The sequence below is a fragment of the Rhinopithecus bieti genome, unplaced genomic scaffold (genome assembly GCF_001698545.2).
Source record: "Rhinopithecus bieti isolate Rb0 unplaced genomic scaffold, ASM169854v2 scaffold_13351, whole genome shotgun sequence".
NCBI classification, from domain to species: domain Eukaryota; kingdom Metazoa; phylum Chordata; class Mammalia; order Primates; family Cercopithecidae; genus Rhinopithecus; species Rhinopithecus bieti.
In genome coordinates, this window is record NW_016807514.1 from 3,178,591 (window position 1) to 3,199,808 (window position 21,218).

At 56.1% G+C, this 21,218-nt stretch overlaps 1 protein-coding gene across 10 annotated transcripts in view; it reads left to right on the plus strand.

Moving 5' to 3' along the window:
• The window catches only part of MORN1 (MORN repeat containing 1), a 76,229-nt gene that overhangs the window by 3,124 nt on the left and 51,887 nt on the right, over positions 1 to 21,218 (plus strand). For all 10 annotated transcript variants that reach the window (XM_017882459.1, XM_017882465.1, XM_017882470.1 and 7 more), the window contains 6 exons: positions 1,316 to 1,414; positions 2,443 to 2,553; positions 4,068 to 4,158; positions 4,891 to 4,978; positions 15,429 to 15,525; positions 17,380 to 17,490. In XM_017882459.1, the coding sequence (XP_017737948.1) occupies positions 1,316 to 1,414; positions 2,443 to 2,553; positions 4,068 to 4,158; positions 4,891 to 4,978; positions 15,429 to 15,525; positions 17,380 to 17,490 (597 nt within the window). The remainder of the gene's footprint in view (positions 1 to 1,315; positions 1,415 to 2,442; positions 2,554 to 4,067; positions 4,159 to 4,890; positions 4,979 to 15,428; positions 15,526 to 17,379; positions 17,491 to 21,218) is intronic.

Here is a 21,218-nt window from a genome sequence, read left to right on the forward strand (position 1 = left end):
CAAGTAGCTGGGATTACAGGTGCGTGCTACCACACCTGGCTAAATTTTTTTTGTTTTGTTTTGTTTTTGAGGCAGAGTCTCACCTTGTCTCCCAGGCTGGAGTGCAGTGGCATGATCTCAGCTCACTGCAAGCTCCGCCTCCCGGGTTCACACTGTTCTCCTGCCTTAGCCTCCCAAGTACTTGGGACTACAGGCGCCCGCCACCACGCCCAGCTAATTTTTTGTATTTTCAGTAGAGACGGGGTTTCATGGTGTTAGCCAGGATGGTCTCTATCTCCTGACCTTGTGATCCGCCCATCTCAGCCTCCCAAAGTGCTGGGATTACAGGCGTGAGCCACCGCGCCCGGCTGACTTGTATTATTTATTTATTTTTTTTTTAGTAGAGAAAGGGTTTCACCATGTTGGCCAGGCTGGTCTCAAACTCCTGACCTCAAGTGATCTGCCCACCTCAGCCTCTCAGAGTGCTGGGATTACAGGTGTGAGCCACGGCACCTGGCCATTCTGCCCAGTTTTCTCATGGGAGGTTGGTCTTCTGGCATTTTTCTATATGAGCTATTTTTGTATCTGTCAGTATTTTCTATATTTTTAAAACGTTTAACTTTTCTTTAGTGTTTTTGCTATGCAGATGCTTCTTCTGTAGCGTCTGATAGGAAAGATGCTTGTCCACCAGGCAGGCGTGAAGGCTCCTGTCTGCGGCTGCTGTCAGAGCCTGGCCTGGGCAGGATGTTCCCACTTTTAAAAGGTGCTCTTCTGTGGCTCTATGTTCTGCAGACTCTTTCTCTGTCCTCACACTGACAGAAGCAGGGTGATGGGAGTGTCCCCTCAGGAGGCTCAGGGATGAAGTCTCATCTGCACTTTTATTTGTTTGTTTATTTTTGATGCGGGGTCTCTCTCTGTCACCCCGGCTGGAGTGCAGTGGTGCAATGACAGCCCACTGCAGCCTCAACCTCTTGGCTCAAGTGATCCTCCCACCTCAGCCTCCTGAGCGGCTGGAACCACAAACACGCACCACCATACCCGGCTAATTTTTAACATTTTGTGTAGAGTCAGGGTCTCTCCACATTGCTTAGGCTGGTCGCCTGCACTTTGATTGCTCTGCTTGTTCTGGCTGAAGGCGCAGGTTGCTCAGGCATGTTTCGGCAGATGATTTTGAGAGCATTTTTTATTTTTAAATACATGTATCGCATGAGTGATGGAGCCAAACACAGGTTTTGAAGGCAAGCTCTCCATTCTGAGAAACGGGCCCCACACTGCACAGGGCCATTGCAGTCAACCCAACCACTGTCTGACTTTACACAGCGATTTCTCCTGCCAGGTCATGGGAAGTTGCTATTTAAAGATGGCAGTTATTACGAAGGGGCGTTTGTGGACGGAGAGATCACGGGAGAAGGCCGCCGGCACTGGGCCTGGTCAGGTGAGCTCTAGCCGGGATGGCACATTCACTCCTTTCTCATAACCCACTGGGCTCAGTTGGTCCCACGAGTCTAGACGCGCAGAAGGCGTGACGTGTAGACGGGAACCTTTGTGCTGTGAGGAGCCTGGCCTACCCGGCAGGACTAGGGACCTGACTGAGGCTCTGTGGTCACCTCTGAGAGCAACTCAGGCTTCTGGAGACACTTTTCTGGAATAAAGATTTCTCTATCCCAAGTTACACTATTTCTTTTTTCTTTAAAGCTATTTCAGCCACATTGTATCCCTAGATGGGAAACCTCCTCTGGGGACTCCCATGCTCGTTGCCGGAAGCTGTGTCTCCAGGAACCTCAGACCCTCACACCAGAGGGGTCGGTGGGTTCTCAGTGGAGGTCTTTTCTCTCCGGCTTGGCTTTCAGTTTTTGTGTTTTTTTTGAGACGGAGTCTCACTCTGCCGCCCAGGCTGGAGTGCAGTGGCCGGATCTCAGCTCACTGCAAGCTCCGCCTCCCGGGTATACGTCATTCTCCTGCCTCAGCCTCCTGAGTAGCTGGGACTACAGGTGCCTGCCACCTCGCCTGGCTAGTTTTTTGTATTTTTTAGTAGAGACGGGGTTTCACCGTGTTAGCCAGGATGGTCTCGATCTCCTGACCTCGTGATCCGCCCGTCTCGGCCTCCCAAAGTGCTGGGATTACAGGCTTGAGCCACTGCACCTGGCCGGCTTTCAGTTTTTAAAGAGCCAGGGAAAAAGCTCACCCTTCACCCTGCAAACTCTTACCAGAGGGTCCTTTGCCCTCGGGATAGATGTCCGCAGAGAGTGTCTGTCTGGGGCTGTCTGCGTGCCCAGCTGCTGGGGAGACCAGACCTGCTTACCATGTTTTCCCTCATGAACCAGACTAAGTAGCACAATGGAGGTGGGGCCGTCCATTCTGGAGTGGCTCCTGCGTCTCATGGGTCAGGGACAGAGGAGAGCCGACTGGGGCCGCAGCCCTGAACCGAACCTCGTGTCTCTCTTCCTTCTTGTCCACACGCAGGGGACACCTTCTCTGGACAGTTTGTTCTGGGAGAGCCTCAAGGATACGGCGTCATGGAGTACAAAACCGGCGGATGTTATGAAGGGGAGGTCTCCCATGGCGTGCGGGAAGGTCTGGCATCCACAGGAGCCGGGTGCTGTGAGGGGCGGGTGCTTTCAGGGCACGGGATCCTACGTCCGCTTGGGTTCTGGAACCTCTGATGGGGCCTATCTGACTTCAGAGGGTGGGAAAGAAGGTAGGGGGCCCATGCTATCTTCTCCCCACCCCCAGACCGTGTCCTGTGCCCTGCATACACCAGTATGCCCACCAGGTCCTGTGGCACTTGGTGCATCTCTGTTATCCGCTACTGCGGAATAGACGCCCATGGCTTAGGGGTTAAAATGGCCACTGCTTTATTAACTACTCCTGATCCTGGAGTCAGTAGGTTGGCCTGGGTCCTGCAGGGAGGGGCTTCTAGTCTGGTCTCATGTGGGGTTACTAAATGGCTATAGTCACAGCAACTCCACCAGACCTGAGGGTCCCTGACATCCTCATAGGCCTGGGAAGCCCAGCTCCTTGCCCAGGAGTCTTGGACAGCTTGGCCACTTCCTCTACCTTCTGTTGGCCCAAGCAAGTCAGGAGGCCAGACTCAAGCTAGGAGGGGGCTGTGCCCTGTCCCTCTACCCAGCCAAGCCAGGCAGAGCACGGTCCACGGTCCCACAGCCAAAAGGCCACCTGCACCCAAGACAGGAGTCAAACACGTGATACTCTCCACCACAGATGGGGCTTCTTTTTCCAATGTTTTTCTTATGTTAAGAATCTGAGGCCAGGTGTAGTGGCTTATGCTTGTAATCCCAGCACTTTGGGAGGCTGAGGCAGTCGGATCACCTGAGGTCAGGAGTTTGAGACCAGCCTGGGCAAAATGGTGAAACTCTACCTCTACTAAAAATACAAAAATGGCTGGGCGTGGTGGCACACGCCTGTAGTCCCAGCTACTCAGGAGGCTGAGGCAGGAGAATCACTTGAACCCAGGAGGCAGGGGTTGCAGTGAGCTGAGATCATGCCACTGCACTCCAGCCTGGCCACAGAGCGGAACACTCCGTCTCACAAACAAAGCAACAACAACAAGAAAGAATCGGAAATACTCTCAAATGTCTGAGTTGTCCAAAACCTGAAAATGCCACAGTTTACTGAACTCCCATCCTCTTGAGTTTCTCCTTGTTCAGGTGAAGCCCTGCCTCCCTCACTGTGAACTTGAAGTTTCCTGTAAAAACAAACGACAGGCCCCAACTGCACCCGGCCTCACCCCAGCAGGACGCAGAGCCTGTGCAGCCTCAATTGGCAGTCTGCAGGGTCCCTCAGCAGCACCTTTGAGAGCTGGACCCCAGGGCCATTTTTGCTGCCCTGTCGGCTGACCGACCTGTCCCAAAGCACATCTGCCCTTCCCATTCAGAGCCTCACTGAGCCGTGCCAAGGCCCTGTGTAGCCAGGCCTGGAGGGTTTGTCATGCTCCTGGGGGGTCCTGAGCCCCATGCCTCCTAGACTTACCACTTTCCTCCTACCTGTCCTCTGAGGAGCAGGGAGGCAGATCCTTTCTCAGATGCAGGAGGCACAAAGCCAAGTCTGTCTCTTGGTCCCTTCTCCAGGACACGGGTTTCTGGTGGACCGGGACAGACAAGTGTACCAGGGCTCCTTCCATGACAACAAGAGGCACGGCCCTGGGCAGATGCTCTTTAAGTGAGTATGAGTCTTGCAGGTGCTGCCCGGCGTATGACAGACACACAGGACAGTTGTGAGGCCATGTGGCCTGGGGGTGTAGACGAGACTGCCGTAGGACACCCCAGGCCTGTTCTGGCCCCTGCTGCCACCTGCCACCTCTCCAGTGCCAAGTTGCTGAGCCACATTCTGTGGTTTCCATGTTATTCTGTAATTTTCCCCTTATTGATTGAAATTGACCGATTGTGTATTTAGTAGATAAAACATCACCTCTCCCATTAAAATACCTCCTGAGAAAGTCAGGCTGGCAGCAAGATGGCACCACAGGAGCTTCTCCAGGTCTAAATGAGGATGGGGGTGCCCTCTGGCCAGCAGAGCCTCCCGCCTCCCAAGTGCTAGGCGTCTTCAGCCCGTGTGGAAATTCCCACGGCGGAGTCTCAGCCTCACTGGCTATGGAGACTGCAGCCCCCTCCTGTTGCCTCTCCGTGTCATTTCCCATTTTGGGTGGCGGAGGCTAAGCATGTCCCGAGCAGGCCTGCCATCTAGGGTGGGGGTGGGCGGACGTGTCCCCGCCGCCTGTTGTCGGCCCCCAGCCGGCCCTGGCGAGGCAGGAGCTCTCGGGGCCATCTGCTCGGGCCTATTTTTGCCTCCGTCCCGCAGTGCCTGCGGAGCCCGGTGGGAGGAGCCGGTCTGAGTCACTGCCACCACCTGGCTCCCCCTGCTGAGAGTGGACTCTGTGCGTGTGTCCCCCAGGAACGGTGACAAGTACGATGGCGACTGGGTCCGGGACCAGCGTCAGGGACACGGGGTGCTGCGCTGCGCCGACGGCTCCACCTACGAGGTACCCAGGGGTGCACAGCACCTGCTGCCCAGAGGGTGTGGGCCTCGTGGGGGCGGGGCGCGTGGGGTGTGTGGGGAGCCTCACCCTGGCAGCTTCTCCACGTGCCAGGCCCTGCAATTCCCTTATCCCGTGTGGGAAGATAAGTTTCCCTCTCCCCTCACAGCTCCCTGTCGGGAAAAGAGAGAAACAAACAGGAGCGTATTCATATGTGTGCCTTGTATGCACTCGGGAGGCGCGTGGAGAGGCGGGGAAGCTCACAGGCGGCCCTCACCTTTGACTGAAATCCCATCTTCAGCCAAACCAAAGGAAGAAGGGTGTTGGGGGCCAGTCATGGGATAAGGCTTGTGGTGCAGCTAAGGCAGGGCCTTCTCCACCTACAGGAGCCTTTGCGCCTTGGTGATCTGGGGCCTTTCTCTTCCTGATACGGAGAGGATAGACCCTTACCATTGGAGTTTCCTTTACAGATGCAAATTTTTCTTACAAAAGGGAAACTTCTACTCTGTTTTCAGAGCTTCTCCTGGGTCTCCAGTTTCTCAAAATAATCAGCTCAAAATAGTGCTGATGCCAAAGAGGCAGATTTTGAGGGGGTACATTCTGGTCTGTGACAAGCCCTACAAGGCAGGGACCAGGATTGTTCTCGGGGGCTTGGGGCAGCAGCCCCATAAGTACAGAGAGCAAATTTCAGGATGTTTGGAGGAGAGGATGCCAGACTTGTTGACAGGCTGGATGTGCGGGCAAAGGCAAGAGAAGAGTCCAGGTTGGCACCTGAGCTTTCGGTCTGAGTGTTGAATGGACAGTGAGGCCTGGTTCAGGATGCAGCCAGGAGGTAGAAGCAACACCCATCACTCCAGTGGGGAAAATGTCATGAAAGAGTCTCTAACAAGGACGAGGCAGTAGCTACCAAAAAGGGCCAGAGAAGGAATACCAGCATCGCAATGTCAGGAGGGTCCCGGAGACAGAGCTTCTGCAGTAGCTACCAAAAAGGGCCAGAGAAGGAATACCAACATCGCAATGTCAGCAGGGTCCCAGAGACAGAGCTTCTGCAGTGGAGTCTAGCAGTGGCGTGGTTGTTGCTTGGGCTGGGCTGCAGGCCTGAGCCCCTGGCTGGTGGGAAGGGGAGGCTGCTGGTCCACAGCCTGGGGGAGCTTTCCAGTTAACCAAGCCATCCCCCACGCTGGCCGTGAGACACCAGCCCAGTCGAGGGCCTCAGGAGCCCAGGTGCTGCTGTGTGAGGCTGTCACAGCCATGAGGATGACCATGACTGCAAGGGCTGTGAGGGGTCCCCTGAGCGTCCAGCAACACTAACAGGAAGAAACCACACATGCAGGTCTCTCAGTGCAGCACAAGTCACAGCCAGTCAGGACTGCCATGGCCGTGGAGAGAAGTCCCTTGTTCCCTAGAGCCTTGGGGCTGCTTTGATGAGAAACGCAACATTTAATTGTGTGGGTCGCAGAATTACAATGTCAGTTGAATTCCCTTGCTTGCCAAGATTCTCGTGTGAAAGTTGGAGCAGTGGTTGGAGTGAATAGTCCCTCGAACTGGGAGGAAGCCAGCACCCTCCTGAGACTCAGACCTCAACAGAGAGGGTGTGGCTGCCAGCCCATGCGGTAGAGAGGTTTTCTAGGGTGCCAGGGGCCAGAGCTGCTTCTCAGGAAACTCCCACTGAGGTGCAGGAGACGCTTGCTGGAGACCAGACCCTGTGGGGTTTTCCACAGGCCACTGGCCCTGGCCATAGGAGTTAAAGTAGAAACACTGCTTCCCATAGTCCCGCCTTGTTCTCTGTTGACAAAACCTGGCATTGCACTTGCTGGCAAAGGAGAAACATTGACAGGGTCCACTTCCCATCAGGGAAAAGTGGGCAAGGAAGGGGGATGCTGGGAACTGAGAGGTGGTGGGTTCGCAGTTGGCATGGGGCCACACGGTGATGGAGGAGATGGGGGTGGGGATGGGAGCCTCATCCTGGCTGGCACAGCTGTCCGCTCCGCAGCAGGGCCTCAGAGGTGGTCAGATGTGGGGCCCCTGGAAGGGTGGTCAGGTGGGAGGTGCAGTGTGTCTCCCCTCCGCATGCATGTCCACCCTCCCTGCTCTTGAAACAGAGCCTCCTGCTTGGGTAAAAGTGCCATCCATGCCCTCTCCGGGGAGTGCCAGCCCTGCTCAGGGCAGTTGGCCATTGGCAGTGTCCTTGCTGGACCATGGGAGTCCTTGTCAGTCTCGCTGCTGCCCCTGCTGGCCTAGGCTGGTGCTGCAGGTTCTCACCTGAGCCATATGCAGGAGACACTGCAGCCAAGCCACGGCTCTGCCTCTTCTCCCCGGGGACGTGTGTCCATCCTGCAGGACCAGACTTCACTGCGTGCTGGGGCAGCCACCACTCCCTTGTCTTCACTCTCCAGAACGGCTGTGAGAGAGTGCGGCCAAAGGAGTCTCTGGGCAGAATTCTCTTCTCCCCACCCCAGCACACCCGGGCCCCCAGCCCACTGCCACCATGACGATTCCCTCGCCTTGCAGGGCTGGGGCAAAGCTGGGGCCGGCGCTGGTGCACAGCTCTGGAGCTTGAGCTCGGGTGTGTGGTTTCACTTCCTGGATGCGAGGCGCTGCTGTCAGCCTTTTGGTGCGTTGGCTCATGGTCCCCACCAGTCCATGCAGGGTGCAGGTGAGGAAGCTGAGGTGCAAGGGCAGCAGGCTCCCTCACCAGGCAGTGGCAGCACGGCCCTGGGGGCCCCCGGCCACTCACCCAACCCTCACGTTCCCTGAGATTCAGGAGGACCTGCTCAGGGCCTATCTCATGGCCCAGGGACACAGAGGTGCTGCCTGCTGCCAGACAGCGCTGTCCGCTCCAGCCTGGGCTGGGCAAGAAGCAGCTCCTGTTCTTCCAGAGGACCATGGACAGCTTCGTCCTCCCCACCCCTACTCCCAGCACAGCCCTGTCCCCAGAGGCTGTTCTGTCCCACAGGTCCCCTGGCTGCCACGCAGGTGCCAACTCGGGTCCACGCTGCTTGCTGGTCACCAGCACCCTGGGCCGAGAGAGAGGACCAGGCAAGGGACGGCGCCCTCCTCCTGGGCTGACGGCAGCAGGGTGCTCAGCGCATCCACCAGGGGGCGGCCCAGCCCTGTCCCGGCACCGCACTGGCCTCCCCGGGAGCTCCGAGCTTGTTCCCAGGCCATAGTTTGGACAGGCGAGCATGGCCTGGGATGGCCGCTGGGCCCAGGGGCTGGCTGGGTACTCCTGAGAGCCTGGCCCCCGAGCCGCCCCCCAGCCTTTCTGCTTGGGATGGTTTTTCCCCTTGGCGCTAAAGCCTTGAATTCTGCAGACGGTTTTGCAGAGGATTTCTATGAGAGTCTTGGTGCAAAACCCTTAAAGTGACCTACATTCCCAGGGGCTATAATATGACCTCCCCACTCCCTCTGCCGTCCAGGCCCAGAGGACTGGGAGACCTGGGCAGGCCCTGGGACCGCCTGCCGACCAAGGCCCACACACCCTCACCAGGCAGGCCTGTGGCCTGAGCCCTGTGGGGACACTGCTGTGCGCCAGTGCTCACTGCCCTGTGGGGTGCCCTGGGCAATGTCCCCGGTGGGAGCAGTCCCCTGGCCTTGTCCACACCCCTGACACCTGCAGGCACACACAGACTGTGGCCAGCGAGCTGCCCGCTCCTCCAGTGCCTTCTCCGGGCATTGCTCCTGCCCAGACCGATGTAAATGCTACAAACAGAGAAGGGCGCCGGAGGCCAAGAGGACAGGCTGGGCCCCCATGCCCTCAGCTCAGGACTGGGCCGGGGCCGCCTCCCACACAGCACAGCCATGGCTGCCAGACTGCACTTCAAAGGAAGGAGGTTTTCACATGGCTGTTTGGGCAAGAAAACATTACCAGGTCTGTCCCGTGGACGCTGGTGAATGAGGAGAAGCAAGGTGCTCTCGGCTCAGCTGCTCTGTGTCTTAGTGCTGGGCCCTCCGGTCACAGTGCCCCTCCTCCACCTTTATCCTGGAGAGTCAATGGCATCCACCCGGAGAGGCAGCAGCTGCCAGAGATGGGAGTCACTCCACACATCCTGAGGGCTGGCCAGAGTGAGGGGACAGCTGTTCCTTGTGGTGTCATTAGTCAAATATTTAGCCTGCTTTAAAAAACGTTTTGTCGGCTAGGCATGGTGGCTCACACCTGTACTTTCAGCACTTTGGGAGGCCAAGGTGGGAGGATTGCTTGAGCCCAGGAGTTCAAGACCAGCCTGGGCAACACAGGGAGACCCTGTCTCTACAAAAGAATTTTTTAAAAATACAAAATTAGGCTGGGTGCGATGGCACACACCTGTGGCCCCAGATACTCAGGAGGCTGAGGAGGGAGGATTGCTTGAACCTGGGAGGCAAGGGTCGTAGTGAGCTGAGATCATGCCCACTGCACTCAAGCCTGGGCGACAGAGCAAGACCCTGTCAAAAAAATAAAAAACAAAAACACCAACCATTTTGTCATGGTAAAATCCATATAATATAAAACGTAGCATCTTAACTACTTTTTGTTTTGTGGAGGCGAGGTCTCATTGTGTCGCCCAGGCTCATCTCCAACTCCTGGGCTCTAAGCACTTCTGCCTTGGCCCCCAAAGGGCTGGGATTTCAAAGGGCGCGAGCCACTGCACTGGGCCATAACCATTTTTAAGCATGCAGTGGAGTGGCGGGAGGCACATGCACATTTTGTGCAGCCACAACCACATCCACCTCAAGAACTTTGTCACCTTCCCACCCGAACCTCCATCCCCTTCCAACACGAACTCCCCACGCTCCCGCCCCGGCGGCCACCGTTCCCTGGGTCTGTAGACTCTGCTGGTCTCGGGGCCTCCTGTGAGTGGTGCCCTTTCGTGCCAGGCTTGTTTCACCCAGCACGGTGTCCTCAGATGCCTCCATGCTGGAGCCTGTGCCAGCCCCTCCTTCCTTCCTACGGCTGAGCCGGTCTCCCCCCATGTGGACAGACATGCTTCTCTGCCCCTCTGTGGGTGGACTCTAGGGAGGCTTCCCCTCCTGGGTCCTGTGGGTGATGCTGCTGTGAATACGGCTGCACAGAGAGCTCTTCGAGGCCCTGTGGGCCGCAGCCCCAGAAGTGAGACTGCTGCATTGGATGGTGACTCTGTTTTGAATTTTTGAGGAACCGCCATGCTGTTCTCCGCAGCGGCCTCACCCTTTTACCTTCCCGCCCACAGTGCACACCGTTGCGGTTCCTCCGCAGCCTCCCTCACCAACACTGCTTATTTTCGGTTGTTTTTGTAAACGGTTACCCTAATGAGTATTAGCCCTCTTAACAACGACCACACTTGAGACGCAAGCCCACCCACTGTCAGCTGTGGCCAGCACTGCGCACCCGGTCTCCCCCTCTTTGACACTTCTTGGTGACTGTGTTCTCCCCCAGTCCTGGCCACCAGCCGCCCCCACCCGGGAGCGCCTGCCCTCGCCATATCGGTGCTGCAAGGCTTTGTGCACAAGAGGTCGGGCCATTTCGTTTCTTCCCTGGGAGCTTAAGCCATCACTCGAGGCCACGAGGCCGACGCCAGGCCCTTCTTGGACACTGAGTTGCCTCTGAGAACTGCCCTGCCCCTCCAGCCACACCCCAACCGGCGCCGGCTGTTTGTTTTAGAGACCATTTTATGTTCTGAAAAGACAAGAAAATAGTGAGCCCTTCTCTCTCTCCTGGCCTTCGTCTCTGCCCACGTCAGAGCACGCCCTTGGCGCCTCCTACGTCAGCTCTATGGTAGGAGAAACTCCAGGAGACGTCGGCTGCTACCCAGGGCACTGTGAGCTCGAGGTGGCAAAGCCCTCCAGGAGACCTGTTCCCCTCTCGACGGCAGGTGTGTCTCCTGCAAGCCGTGTCTCCTGCCTTGCAGCCAGTATTCCTTAACGCAGAGCTCTATGAAGAACCTTTTTTAAAAAAATGCGTTCTAGAAAAAATACATTCCTGAAAATACACGTGTTACAGCTTCTTCTGACGGAAAATAAGAACAGCGGATCCCAAAGCAGAGGAGGCTCCTCTTCCACAGGGACAGGAGCCACGCAGCTCAGGCTGGGCCCAAGCCACAGAGGTCCTGGGCTGCGAGCACCCCCACCAGCCTGCGATGCCTCGGCCATCTCTGTCCCCCGCACTCCTGGTTTACGGCTTACTGCCTCAACCTCCCAGGACCCGAGGGCTTGGGCAGGCCCCACACATCCTCAGAACATCCTCGGTGGGAGCTGGACCAGAACTAGGAGCAGACAGATCGGAGGCCACGCGTTTGTGTACACATCAGAGCGTCTCCTACCCATGTTGGCAGCAGCATGGGCCGCCGGGCGTCCCTGGCTGCATCAGCTGCACCATGAGTGTTGGCTGTCTCACACACCGGCTTTCCCAGAGTCGCCGCTGGGTGCCGAGCACCTGCTCACCACACGGAGCAGGTGGCTCCTTCTGGGCAGCTTTGCCCGCCGCAGTCCCCCAGCCTCCTCTCCTCAGCTGGGCATGTGTGGGAATGCCCACCCGGGGGCCTCCACGGGGCCTGCAGCCTCCACATTTGGGCCTACTGCCCTCGGACCCAGGGGTCACAGTCCAGGAAGCCTGGGCCAGTGGGGGTCCCCTGGCGTGCATGTAACACTGAGAACCATGTAAATAATTTGGGGCGTTTGAGCACACATGGCCTTTGGGGAGTCTGGCCAGCTTGCCTCACGTGGACCCCCCACCACCCTGGGGCAGAGGAGGGGGCCGGCTATCGGGACACCAGGGTTACACTAGGGCAGAGCCCATGTCCCCTCTGGAACTCCTCATAGTTCATACCTTGAAGCCCAGGCACTTGAAATGGGACCAGCGAGGTCAATCACAGGACCCCTGGTCCTCACTGTTATCAGGAAGTGACACAGATGACCAGTCCTCAGAAACCGGAGCTAGCCCCACCCATCCCACCAAGGCACAGCAGCCCCTGGGCAGTCGCAGGGCCCAGGCAGGAGGGTCCGGCGGGCTCCTCACTCATGACATGGCCTGAGGGGGCTGGGCAGCTGATCCTGGGAGCCCCCACCTCGTGCACCAGGCCATAAACCTCAGCAAAGGCCCCGCCTGCTTCATGCCCAAGATTTGTCAATTTTGGGGGGTTACTTTCTCCAGACCACAACACCCTGAAGGCCGACACTGGGGAAGGCTAGAGCCCCCGCTCTTCGCCCTCACCTCCTGGGGCTGTCAAACCCCAAGGAGCACCAGACCCAGGATCCCCCAGGAGGGCTGGAGGCAGGAAGTGCCTCATGGTGCCAGGGCAGGGTGGACGCCTGACTATGGCCTGAAAACAGAGGGAGTTGCTTCCAATAAAGCACGGAAAGAAAACAGCATGAATGGACCAGAAGTGCTTCCCAGAGTGAGAAAGGAGAGCGCTCACAACCTCTTCCACCCCAGGCTGCTTGGAGTGGGCCAGCGCCAAATCAGTCCCCGCACCAGCCGAGCCGTTGGAGCTCATCGACTGTCAAGGAAGGTGTGAGCCTTTGGCCAAGTGGTGCTGGGAGCTGGGGAGAGCTGAGCACTGCCCAGGGCCTCCTGAGTGCTCTGCCACCTGGCAGGGCAGGGCAGGGAAAGGAGGGCCCCTCACAGAAAACACCCTTATGGTCTTGGGGTCACTTTTGTGACCAAGGGGGATCGTATGTGTGTCACCATCATCCTGCACGACCGCTTCCTGACTTTGGAACCACTGTTTGCCTCTTTATTTTGGGTGTGGACCTGGACCCCAAGAAGCCCTTCCCCAAAGGTCATGTGACCATCACCACCTTCCTGGGTCCTGCACCATACACCTGTGCTCACCTGGGTGCCAGGCAGTGGCCCGGCAGGGAGGAGGAGGGAGAGCAGGTGGCGGCGTGCCCATTCCTCTGTCCCGGCCTCTCTGTGACTGAGGCCCTGCACATAGCTCTCCACGCTGGGCATTGCCCTGGGCTGTGCCTGGGTGCTCCCTGAGGCCCAGGCGGGAGGTGGCTGCTCCAGAACTTTCAATGCCCCAGTCTGTGCTGTCAGCAAGGAGATCAGGAGCCTCCCCTGCACCCTATTTAATAAGCTCCTGCTCATTCCTGCCTGGGGTGCATGCAACAGAAACTGAATTGTCAAAGGTGTGATTGATAACATGAATTAGACAAGACCATGCTATTGGATCCGTTGCATTGATCACTCAGATGTGCTTGGACTGACCAAGTGCTGCATGAAAGCTTGCCCGGCTCAGCCCTCCCACCCGGACACCAGCGGTGAGCACCGAGGATGCTGAGCCGTGACCTGATTGCTGAGCACCCAGGGAGGGGGATGCCAGGCAGGCTCGTGCCACATATGTGAGCCGCAGCCCCAGACCAACCATGGCTGGAGTCACTCACCCCAAAGGTGGGCTCTGCACCTCTGCGTTTCTCGTGACCTGAGTGTGTCTGGCTTCCCCTGCCCAGCCGTGGCCTCACTGGGTACTCACCCTAGACACTATATGGCAGCTGGTGCTGGCCCTGCCCCGCAGCTCCACCTTCCTCTTCCTGAAAGCCCAGGGCACCTTCCAGAGGCCAAGCAGGTAGAACAGGGCAGAGACCAGACATCACCATTCTCATTACTGATGGTGACAGGGGCCCCGGACGCCCTGAAGAGCCCTCAGCTGTGAGCTGACTTGCGCCTCTCCCCATCCAGCGTGAGTGAGATGAGAGAGAGAGGACGATAGTCCCAGGAAGGGACCCTCAAGAAATGCCAGTCAAATGCGGTGGACTCTCGGCCAGTTTGGTGGGAACGCCTGAAGTCACAGGACAGAGAGCTGAGGGGGCAAGGCCGAGGGGAGGTGCTGTGTGCATGCCAGGGCACCCACAGCCTCCAACAGGCCTTGGCCTCCAGGCACGCCGTGCAGCAGCAGTCAGGACAGCCCATGGACTCTGCGCCAGTGCTCGGTGTCTGAACCCCAGAAGCACTCTCACCTGACCCCACATGCGATCAGCTCTGGGACTCCCATCCACTGTAGTTGCCAGTGTGGGTGGTGCTTGCCCAGGGCCCAGGTGGCACAGTGAACCAGACTCTGATCTTCAGGGCAACTGTCTGGACAATGGGGTGATGTCAGTGGTGTGCTCAGCTTGGAACATTGCAAGAATGCAGCCGGGTGGGTGCTGGCTGGGATCTTGGGGTCTGGGTGCTGGAGGGACAAGAGCCTCAGGAGCAAGGGCCCTGTCCAGACAGCAGCCGGGTCTCTGCCCACCTGGCACCCCCAGCTGGCTGCCAAGCCTCTCCTGAAGCTGAGAGCTGCCTTTTTGCTGCCTCTGGGCACCCAGGCAGGCTGCCAGTTGTCTTGGATCAGATCGGAGCCCCCTGTCTGGAGGCGTGAGCCGTGCTCCTGGCCCGCCGCTGTGAGTGGCCCCCGCCCTGCCCTGCCCCAGCTGATGGCCTGGACCTGGAGGCTCGTCTTCAGCCACTCTGCAAATGCGATCCACCCCACCCCCGCCCCCCGCCAGCCCCGCATGCACCGTGGCTCTCCCTGGCCTTTGGGGCCATCCAGTGGCCTTCAGGGCTGTCTGCAGAGCCCTTGTCTCCCTGCGGCCGGAGAGAACTCTGGCACCATCCACTTCTCCCTGATCTGCCGCACTCCTCAGCTCTGGCCCTCGGCCCTCCTTGTCTCTTCCCACGCATCCCAGGGCCCAGGATCCATGGAGAGGCCCTGGGAAGGCACACACTGCGCCCTGCAGACCTGCCGCGGCTGCCTCGGGGTTCGCCTGGGAAAGGCACCCAGGGAGGGCCAGGCAGGGAAGCAGGAGCCCCCTTGGCTCCTGCCAAAGAGCGAACAGAAGCAAAACGTGCCTTTGGTTAATTTTTCTTCTAATAGAAGTAATTGAGAGTCAAATGAAATACCGTTGAAATTTCCCATGAAAATAATCACCCCTGCTATTTCACATGATTTTCCCAGGCTTTGTTGTATGACTTGGAAACCAGGCTTGTTATGAAGGAGGCAGAGTTGGGGTGTGCAGCGAACAGGCGTTTCTCCCAAGTGCATGGGCACGTTTTTTCAAACTGTGTTTTTTAATTGGCCTCTTCATGTACAAATGAGCAGTGTAACGGACAAGCAGGGCACCTTAATCCCAGCGCCACAGTCGGCCAGTTTGCAGGTTCAGGCCTCCTTTATGATACATGCCACAAACGCAGTGTCTTTGTATTAAAAGGATTTTTGTGCTGAAATGTGCCCGTTCGAGGTTTTGTTTGCATTTTATATACTGTGCCATTGTTCCCATACCTCCTGGCATCGTTAAAATTCAAAGGGGAGTGTATTTTACAAAGCAAATTGGATCGCATTCTAATGAAATATAGTTTCTCACCACCAAGGGACAGGCTGCAAGGACCCTCGAGACGATGTGGTTTTCTAGCAGCCTTTGGTCCTCGGGCCCCGCTGTAGCCCCAGGGAGCTGAAGTGCCATGCGGGGACCCACAATAGACCCTTGGGAGCCACCAGCCTGAGCCTCACCCTTCTGTCTGCAGGGACAGTGGCACAGCGATGTCTTCAGTGGACTGGGCAGCATGGCCCACTGCTCAGGGGTCACCTATTATGGGTTGTGGATCAACGGCCACCCAGCAGGTAGGTGTCCCTGCCTTCCCGTGGGCACTGTGAGGTCCACTGTGGGGTGTGTCCCTGGCCCCTGGGCAGTCACATGGGAGATACTGACCCAGAGCACACTGGGGAGGAGTGGGGTGCAGTGGAATCTAAAATCCCATCCCTTTTTAGGAAAAACATGTTTGAATCTGATGTCAGAAGTGCTCCTGCTACAAGTGGGGCCTCCCAGATTTGGGGCCTGAATGTTTGAGGGTGACCTGGTCACAGCTGCACTGTCCCCCAAGTGGCTTCTGTCCAATTTCCCTGAGCCCTCTGCACTGTGATGTGACCACAGGGTGGCCTCGGCTCACGGAAGGACCAGCCAGTTGGGCCTCCTCTGGGGGTGCCTCCCTGAGCCACCTTCCCTCTTCCTGTGGTGTTCCTCGTGGCCTCTGAGTGGCCTTTGGATAGATTTCAGGATGAGGGTGCCACCCCAGGGGTCAGTCTGGCCAGGGACATGACACTCATCCAAACCTTGGGGCCAAGTTCGTGACAGGTGCAGGTGCCGCTAGCACCGACTCGGGCTCTGCACTGGGGATACCTGCAAGGTCTCAGCCCAGGGAGCCCCACACATACCTCCTTGGCTTGGAGGACCTTGGAGGACCAAGACCTGTTAGCTGGGAGAGGTCACAGGGTTGACAGGTAACAGTAACTGCTGCCCTCAGCACAGACCTGCTGGCCCTGGACTCCTCGTGGAGGCTGAGGTCTTGGGGAAGGCAGAAGTGGCCAGGTGCCTGGGGGGCCCTGAGAGGCAGGTCCCAGCACCCGCACGCACACAGTGCACCCTGCAGGGGATCCTGGGGCAGAGGCCGAGCCTGGGTCCCGGCCCAGATGCTTCTCCCTCAGGTGGAGTCTCCCTGAGGGGCCCCTGGATCCTCAGCAGAGCCCTCCAGGAGCGTCTTGGTGACACCTCAAGGGGAATAATCCAGATCCCAGCCCCTCCTCCCAAAAGTCTCTTGGTCCTTGTTGAAATTCCTAAGTGAGAAAAACGGGGCAAGAGGTGCAGGACGTAGCCTGCTTCACCCTGAGGAGGGTCTCCCTCCAAGCCAAGGTGGGCTCTGGCTTTGCCCCCAGAACACAGCAAGAGCTCCCACGGGGGCCAGAGCTTCAGGCCCTTCCCCAGCCCCACCATGAAGTCCAGGGCACCCGCCACCCTGTGTAGCAGGCGTCACCTGTGCTGCCTTTCAAGGCAGCCTCAGATTCCAGGCGTTCTCCCAGCATCTGCTTTTAAAGCCCCTCCATTGTGCTTTGCTGGAGGCCAGTCCATAGTGGAGAGTCAGGGATGGCAGGTGGGGGGCAGGGGTGGTGGGCAGCAGGACACGGTGTGACAACACTGCCCACAGCGATGCCCCACAGGCAGAGCAGGGGCGGCCCTGGCTGCCAGGAGGCACTGGCCAGCCAGTGGACCCACCCTTGCCGGGCCTCGTCCCAGCCCCAGGTCCAGCACCTCAGGGTGCTGACTCAGACGCAGGGAATGCAGGGCCTGAATCCCAACCAGCGGGAAGACATGCCGGAACATTCCATGGGCAGGAAAATCCCACAGCCCCACACCGCCCACTTGTGTCTCTTGCGTACTCCGTGGTCCCTGTGGTCCACTTGATTCGATTCCACAGTGCTCCGGGCCAGCAGAGGCGAGCCGCACGGTCTGAGTGCAGACGACTGCCCGGGTCGCTGCTCTGCAAGGTGGCTCGTGGGGGGCTTCGGCCCCAGCATGTGCTTGTGTTCCAGCTGCCACACCGAGCTCTGGTCGGTTCCCGGGGCGCCCACTGCTGACTCAGCCATGGGGTGGGTGGGGGGCTGTGCCAGTCACCGCTAAAGCCACACTCTGTCCTCTCCCAGAACAAGCCACGAGGATCGCGATCTTGGGTCCGGAGGTGATGGAAGTGGCCCAAGGGTCTCCCTTCTCGGTGAACGTTCAGCTGCTGCAGGACCACGGGGAAATTGCCAAGAGTAAGCATCTCCGGGGGAGATGACCTAATGTTTCCGAAAGAGAAACAGGCAGTAGGTTCTTAAGCAGTGAAGATGCGGACAAGATGTTGCATGTGGTTCCTGAGGCACAGAGGTGACTTCGTGCCCAGAGCCTGGCAGAGAGGTCGCAGGCGTGCCAGCTCCCCTGCCAGTCAGGGCAGCCATGGGTGTGTGTGCAAGCATGCGTGCACCTATTGTGTGATGTGCGTGCTTGTGTATGTGTGTGCATATGTGTGTATGCCTTAGGTGTGCACAGGTCTGACTGTGTATGCGTGTGGTGGGGGGCACGCGTGCATGCATGTCAGTGTGTCCTTCCTTTTTAGGAGGAATAGTCTCCGTTCCAGTGATGGGCCACTGTCTGCTTCCCCACTCATCTGCTGGTGGGCGTCGCAGTTGTTTGCACCTTGGGCTGTAGTGAATAGTGCTGCTGTGAACATTTGTATACAAGTTTCTGTGTGAATGTGTTTTCATTTCTCATGGGTATGTACCTACAAATGGAATTGCTGGATCACATGGTAGATTTATGTTTGAACTTTTTTTCTTTTTTGAGACAGAGTTTCACTCTTCTTGCCCAGGCTGGAGTGCAGTGGTGCAATCTCAGCTCACTGCAACCTCCGCCTCCTGCGTTCAAGCGATTCTCCTGCCTCTGCCTCCCGAGTAGCTGAGATTGCAGGTGCGTGCCACCAGGCCCCGCTAATTTTGTATTTTGAGTAGAGATGGGGTTTCACCATGTTGGTCAGGCTGGTCTCGAACTCCCGACCTCAGGTGATCAGCCCGCCTCAGCCTCCCAAAGTGCTGGGATCACAAGCATGAGCCACCGCACCTGGCCTGAACTTTTGAAGAAACTCCTAAACTGTTTTTCCAAAATGGCTGCAGCATTTTACAGTCCTGCCAGCAACGCATGAAGGTTCAGATTTCTCTGCATCTTCCCAGCACTTGGAATTACGTCTGTGTGTAGCAGCTGCCCTGTCGGTGTGAATTGGTAGCTCCTCGTGATTTTGATTTGCATTTCCCTAACAACCGTTGATTATGAGTGGCTCTCGCTGTGCTTATTGGCTATTTGTTTATCTTCTTTGGAGAAATGTCTATTCAAATATTGTACCCTTTTTGTTGTTGTTGTTGTTGTTGTTGTTGTTGTTGTTGTTGTTGTTGTTGAGACGGAGTCTCGCTCTGCCGCCCAGGCTGGAGTGCAGTGGCCGGATCTCAGCTCACTGCAAGCTCCGCCTCCCGGGTTCACGCCATTCTCCTGCCTCAGCCTCCCGAGTAGCTGGGACTACAGGCGCCGCCACCTCGCCCAGCTAGTTTTTTGTATTTTAGTAGAGACGGGGTTTCACCGTGTTAGCCAGGATGGTCTCGATCTCCTGACCTCGTGATCCGCCCGTCTCGGCCTCCCAAAGTGCTGGGATTACAGGCTTGAGCCACCGTGCCCGGCCTCAAATATTGTACCCATTTTTTAAAAATCGGACTGTCAGTCAGTACAGTGGCTCACACCTAAAATCCCCGCACACTTTGGGAGGCTGAGGTGCGAGGATCACTAGAACCCAGGAGTTCTTTCTTTTTTTTTTTTTTTGATGACAGAGTCTCGCCTCTGTCGCCCAGGCTGCGAGTGCGGGTGGCGCATCTCGGGGGGGGGGGGGGGCTCACTCCAAGCTCCGCCTCCCGGTTCACACCATTCTCCTGCCCTCAGCCCTCCCGAGTGCTGGGACTCAGGTGCCCGGCCACCGAATGGCCCAGCTAATTTTTTGTATTTTAATAGAGACGAGATTTCACCATGTTAGCCAGGATGGTCTCGATCTCCTGACCTCATGATCCGCCCGCCTCGGCCTCCCATCGTGCTGGGATTACAGGCTTGAGCCACCGTGCCCGGCCCCAAAATTGTTTTTAATTAGCTGGTCATAGTAGTGTATGCCTGTGGTCCCAGCTACTTGGAAGGCCTACATTGGGAGGGTCCCTTGAGCCCAGCAGGTTGAGGCTACAGTGAGCCCCGTGACTGCACCACTACACTCCAGCCTGGGAGACAGAGGGAGACCCTGTCTCAAAAAAAAAAGTGGGGAGAGAGAAACAAGAAGAAAGTTTTGAAAAGTCGTCTTCTTGTTTCTGAGCCGTGGAGTTCTTTACCGCTTCTGCCTACAAGCCCTTTATCAGATACATCTTTGCAAATGTTTTCTGTCCACGTATGGCTTTTCTTTTCATTTGCTTAATGCTATCTTTGGAACAGCAAACATTTTTAATTTTGATGAGTCCAATTTGTCCATTTTTTCTTTTATGGATCATAGTTGTGGTACCGTATTTAAGAATTCTTTGCCTAACTCAAGTTTCACAAAGATTTTCTCGTATCGCTCTAGAAGTCTTATAGTTCTAGCTCTTACATTTAAGCCTGTGATCCGGTTTGAGTTATTTTTATGGAAAAGATAAAGTTCTAAATTCATCTTTTCTTCATGGGGATGTTCAGTCATCCCAGCACCCACCATTTGTTGAGAACACTGCCCTTTCGCCATCAAGTTGCCTTGGCACCTTGGTTGGAAATCAGTCAGCCCTAAGAGTCAGGGTTTATGCCTGGACTCCCAGTCTGCGCCACTGATCTGTCTATCCTGATTTATCCTCAGTCTATGCCAGAACCACACTCTCTGGATTCTTGTTGCTTTTAGCATGTTTTCCAGTTGGAGAGTCCTCCAGTTTTGCTTCTCCTTTTCAAAATGATCTTGACTCTGCTGGGACTTTTACATTTCCGTATGAAATTTAAAGATCAGCTTGCCAACTTCTGCAACAACAATAAAAGAAGGCTGCTGGAATGTTGAGGGGTGCGTTGAACCCCTTTGGAGAGAACGGCCAGATGAAATCTTACCAACACTGAGGCCTCCAGCTCATGAACGCAGAAGCATCTCTCCATTTAGTTCGAGTTCCTACTTTATCACCAGTGTCTTATTACTTTCAGCACACATCTTGCACTTCTTTGTGAAATCTATTAATACGTAATAATATTTTATTTATTAGATATTGAATTATAAGTATTTTGTTAATTATTTCTAAACACTGATAAATTTGTTGTATTCTTTTTATGCCATCATGAGTAGAATTTTCTTAACTTCATTTCAGAGGTTGCTAGACTACAACTGATTTTTACATATTGACCTCATTTCCTTTGACTTGCTTTACTCATTTATTAGTTGTACTAGTACGCCACCTCGCCCGGCTAGTTTTTTTTTTTTTTTTTTTTTTTTTTTTTTTTAGTAGAGACGGCATTTCACCGGGTTAGCCAGGATGGTCTCGATCTCCTGACCTCGTGATCCGCCCGTCTCGGCCTCCCAAAGTGCTGGGATTACAGGCTTGAGCCACTGCACCTGGCCAGAATTTTATATCTTTAGGCCAGGCTCACACCTGTAATCCCAACACTTTGGGAGGCCAAGACAGGTGGATCACCCGAAGTCAGGGGTTCAAGACCAGCCTGGCCAACATGGCAAAACCCCATCACTACTAAAAAATGCAAAAACTAGTTGGGCATGGTGGTGGGTTCCTATAGTTCCAGCTACTTGAGAGGCTGAGGCGGGAGAATTGCTTGAACCCAGGAGGCAGAGGTTGCAGTGAGCCAAGATCACACCACTGCACTCCAGAACAAGACTCCATCTCAAAAAATATATATATATATAAAATAAATAGAATTTTATATAATATTTATATGTAATTTTATTTATATATAATTTTATTTGTAT